General features: G+C 46.5%; 1 protein-coding gene across 1 annotated transcript in view; it reads left to right on the forward strand.

The window, feature by feature from the left end:
* Window positions 1-870: 870 nt before the first annotated feature.
* Window positions 871-3,559, forward strand: part of PM20D1 (peptidase M20 domain containing 1) — a 22,503-nt gene continuing 19,814 nt past the window's right edge. The window contains exon 1 of the mRNA XM_021686623.2: window positions 871-1,050. Within this exon, the coding sequence (XP_021542298.2) occupies window positions 882-1,050 (169 nt within the window). The 5' untranslated portion in view covers window positions 871-881. The remainder of the gene's footprint in view (window positions 1,051-3,559) is intronic.

Genomic DNA, 3,559 nt, shown 5'->3' on the forward strand with positions numbered 1-3,559 from the left:
AAAACACAATCTTTCTCAAAATCCTTCAGTCTTCATGTACCTGCCTTCAGTTGCAAAAATGCAGTGTTTTTTGTTTGTTTGTTTTAATTTTATTATGTTATGTTAGTCACCATACATCATTGGTTTTTGATGTGGTGATCCACGATCCACTGTCTTCCTATCACACCCAGTGCTCCATGCAGTACGTGCCCTCCTTAATACCCATCACCGGGCTAACCAATCCCCCTCCCCCCTCCCCTCTAAAACCCTGTTTGTTTCTCAAAGTCCGTAGTCTCTCATGGTTCATCTGTCTCTCCAATTCCCCCCCAAAAATGCAGTGTTTACATTAATATCTAAACCACTTTCAGCGAATTCCTAAACTGGGGCAAGCCCTCTGAACTGGTCATTCAAAGCAACGTCTATAAATAGAGGAATACTGTTTCAATTTCAGATTAAATAAAGCCAGGGACCAGGAAAGCTCCCCCACCATATCGGGGGGATGGTAATCAAGTTCTAAACTTCAGAAGTGAGAAGCAGATTAAGGTCTGATACGCTTTGCTGATTTTATTTTGCCTCTCCCCCCTTTAATTGGCTTGTCATACAGCAAGGGATTTCTGAGAATCTCAAAGCGGAAGATCAAGCACACAGAAGACCTACCGTTTACCTGGAGCCCTCACCTTTGCTCTACTTCTGCCTGCCGCAGCTGGAGAAACGACCACTCCCAAAATGCCCTGCGGACCTGGGCGGAGCCGTCCCACCGATTGGGTGGTTCTCAACCCCAGGGCAAGCAGCGATTGGTCAAGCCTGAGGCTAGGGTGGGACTAAGGTAGTTGCGGGAATTGGAGCTGTGACAGGACGACAAACAAGAGCTTGTAAACTCCAGCTGCAGACCGGAGAGAAGCATGGCTCCGCAGTGTGTCTGCGTGCTGGCTCTGGCGGCTGTGCTGCTGCTAGGTATCTCCACAGTCTCCAGATCGAAGGGCCTGAAGGGCCAGGGGCATCCGCGGGCGCCGCAAATCTCTTCTCAGTTCAGCCCAGGCGAGCGCTTCGCGATGAAGGAAGCGCTGAAAGGTGAGCCTGGTCCCCTTCGCCCAGCTATGCCCAAACATAAGTCCCTGTCCCCTCGGGCCAACCCGTGCCGCCCCACTCCCACCGCAGAGGGTCCATTACTGGAACTGGAGCCCAACCACATTCCCCAAACCAGCCCTAGCCCGAGTGTCAGCACCTCGTGCCGGGGCTCGGGGACGCCACTCTTGCCCCAGACCTGGCTTCTGGGGACTCGGGTGTTCCCTGCCTCTCCCGGAACCTTCTCTAGCTTCCACCATCACCCCTGTTGCCTTGGCCATCACCCAGCCTACCCCCTGCTTTGCCTCAGTATTGCAATAGCTTTTGTTTGTACTTTAACCTTAGAAGGTTTTCACTTCTGTTAAATCTCTGTGATATCTTAAGACTAAATTATCTTAATCAACAGTGGAGGGAAATTAAATGAGCTTCCCCGGGGACCCCACAGCAAGGAGTGAGCACTGGGTGATAACATCTATCCCTTGTAAGGTCCACCCTGTAGGATCCACCCAGCTGCAAAGGACTCCAAAAAGGGGCGTGAGATGTTCCAAATTTCCTCTCCTAATTAACAGACCTCTCTCCCCTAGACCTCAAACCAAGGTTAAGAACTCATTTGCCTTCTCAGTCTGCATTTTCCGGGAGAAAAGAGGAAAAGTTCTGTTGAGGGCTAGATCCTCTGGGATAATGAGATCCTCCCCCACCACCGGGCTTAGCCCTTTTCCAGTCTTTTCCCTTTCATTAAATAATGGATTAAAAGAAACTGCCTACATAAACATGTGCAGGCAGATGCAGGGACCCAATGCTAGCCCCGGTGATTGAATATATATTGTACATGGGCCTGAACGATTGGTCTGGAGTCAGAGCAGAGCTTTCCCAAAGCACAGCACAAATAGTGAGTTCTCTGAAAGCCAGTGGGCAGCTGCTCACCCCAGAGTCTTTTCACCCAGAAGAAAGCAAAAGCTTTCTTATTTAAAGAACCCAAAGTAGGGATCTTATAACCACATGGCTATATGGCCTATATGTATTTGTATGGCATATATATATATATATATATATATATATAGCCACATGCCTTGAGGCAAAACATTTCAGTTCAGATTTTGAGTTTATCTCCTATAGATTCATCTTTTTGAACCTTGACTTCCCCATCTATGTGGTGAGCTGTGATGCAGGCTCAATCCTTAGCAAAACTGATGTCAGGGAAGAATGAAGGGGGGGAAATCGGAGGGGGAGACGAACCATGAGAGACGATGGACTCTGAAAAACAAACTGAGGGTTCTAGAGGGGAGGGGGGTGGGGGGATGGGTTAGCCTAGTGATGGGTATTAAAGAGGGCACGTTCTGCATGGAGCACTGGGTGTTATGCACAAACAATGAATCATGGAACACTACATCAAAAGCTAATGATGTAATGTATGGTGATTAACATAACAATAAAAAATTTTTAAAAAGATAAACGAAAGAGACCACAAAAAGAAAAAAAACAAAACTGATGACAGAGGTAAGCTTGTCTTGCCAGAGGCCCTCCCTTGATAAATGCACTGCCTAGGTGCATTTGTTCTTCCCACTGTGGTTTGGGATATCTAATCAGATATTCTCATAATTTATTGCATTTCCCCTCCCATAGGTGTTTGCATATAGTAATGGATCTCTTTAAAGTGTAAAGCCTTCAGGGCTCAAAGGGATAAACCTAAAAGCAATTCAGGAACTAAGACATCTGGGTAAAGTAGATGAGATTATTTAGGACTGAGGAGTTTGTTTGGGAGCTTGTAAATCCGCCCCTTCCCAGGTATCATGTGCCCAAAAGGCTGACCCTGGCTGAGAGATCAGTGAGACTCTGGATGAGCCAGTCCATAAGGAATAAATCTACTCTCTGCACACAAAGCCTCATTCATGTAGGGACCCAGGATAGTGGGCTTCTCTGGTTCATCGAAGGGATGATGGTTTCATCCGCAGAGTAAGGCTTAGAAGCAATTTATAGCAGCTTCCCACTTAGGGTCAGGGTCCAAAATCTACTCCTGTCCACCTCCTCCCACCCCACCCCCATCTTGGACTTTATTTTCTTTTTTTAACTCTTTTTTTTTTTTTTAAGATTTTATTTATTTATTTGAGAGAGAGAGAATGAGAGACAGAGAGCAGGAGAGGGAGGAGGGTCAGAGGGAGAAGCAGACTCCCTGCTGAGCAGGGAGCCCGATGTGGGACTCGATCCCGGGACTCCAGGATCATGACCTGAGCCGAAGGCAGTCGCTTAACCAACTGAGCCACCCAGGCGCCCTTTTAACTCTTTTTATTATTATTATAAAAGTTTCAGGTGTACAGCTTTATAATTTGACATCTGTATACAATGAGAGGTGATCACCACCACAGGTCTAGTTACCCTCCATCACACACGGTTGACCCCCTTCTCCTCTATTAACCACTAGTCTGTCCTCTGTATTTATAAGTTTGTTTTATTTTGTTTATTTGTTTAGCTTCTTTCTTTCTTTCTTTCTTTCTTTCTTTCTTTCTTTCTTTCTTTC

Source organism: Neomonachus schauinslandi, chromosome 6 (assembly GCF_002201575.2).
Source record: "Neomonachus schauinslandi chromosome 6, ASM220157v2, whole genome shotgun sequence".
Taxonomy (NCBI): domain Eukaryota; kingdom Metazoa; phylum Chordata; class Mammalia; order Carnivora; family Phocidae; genus Neomonachus; species Neomonachus schauinslandi.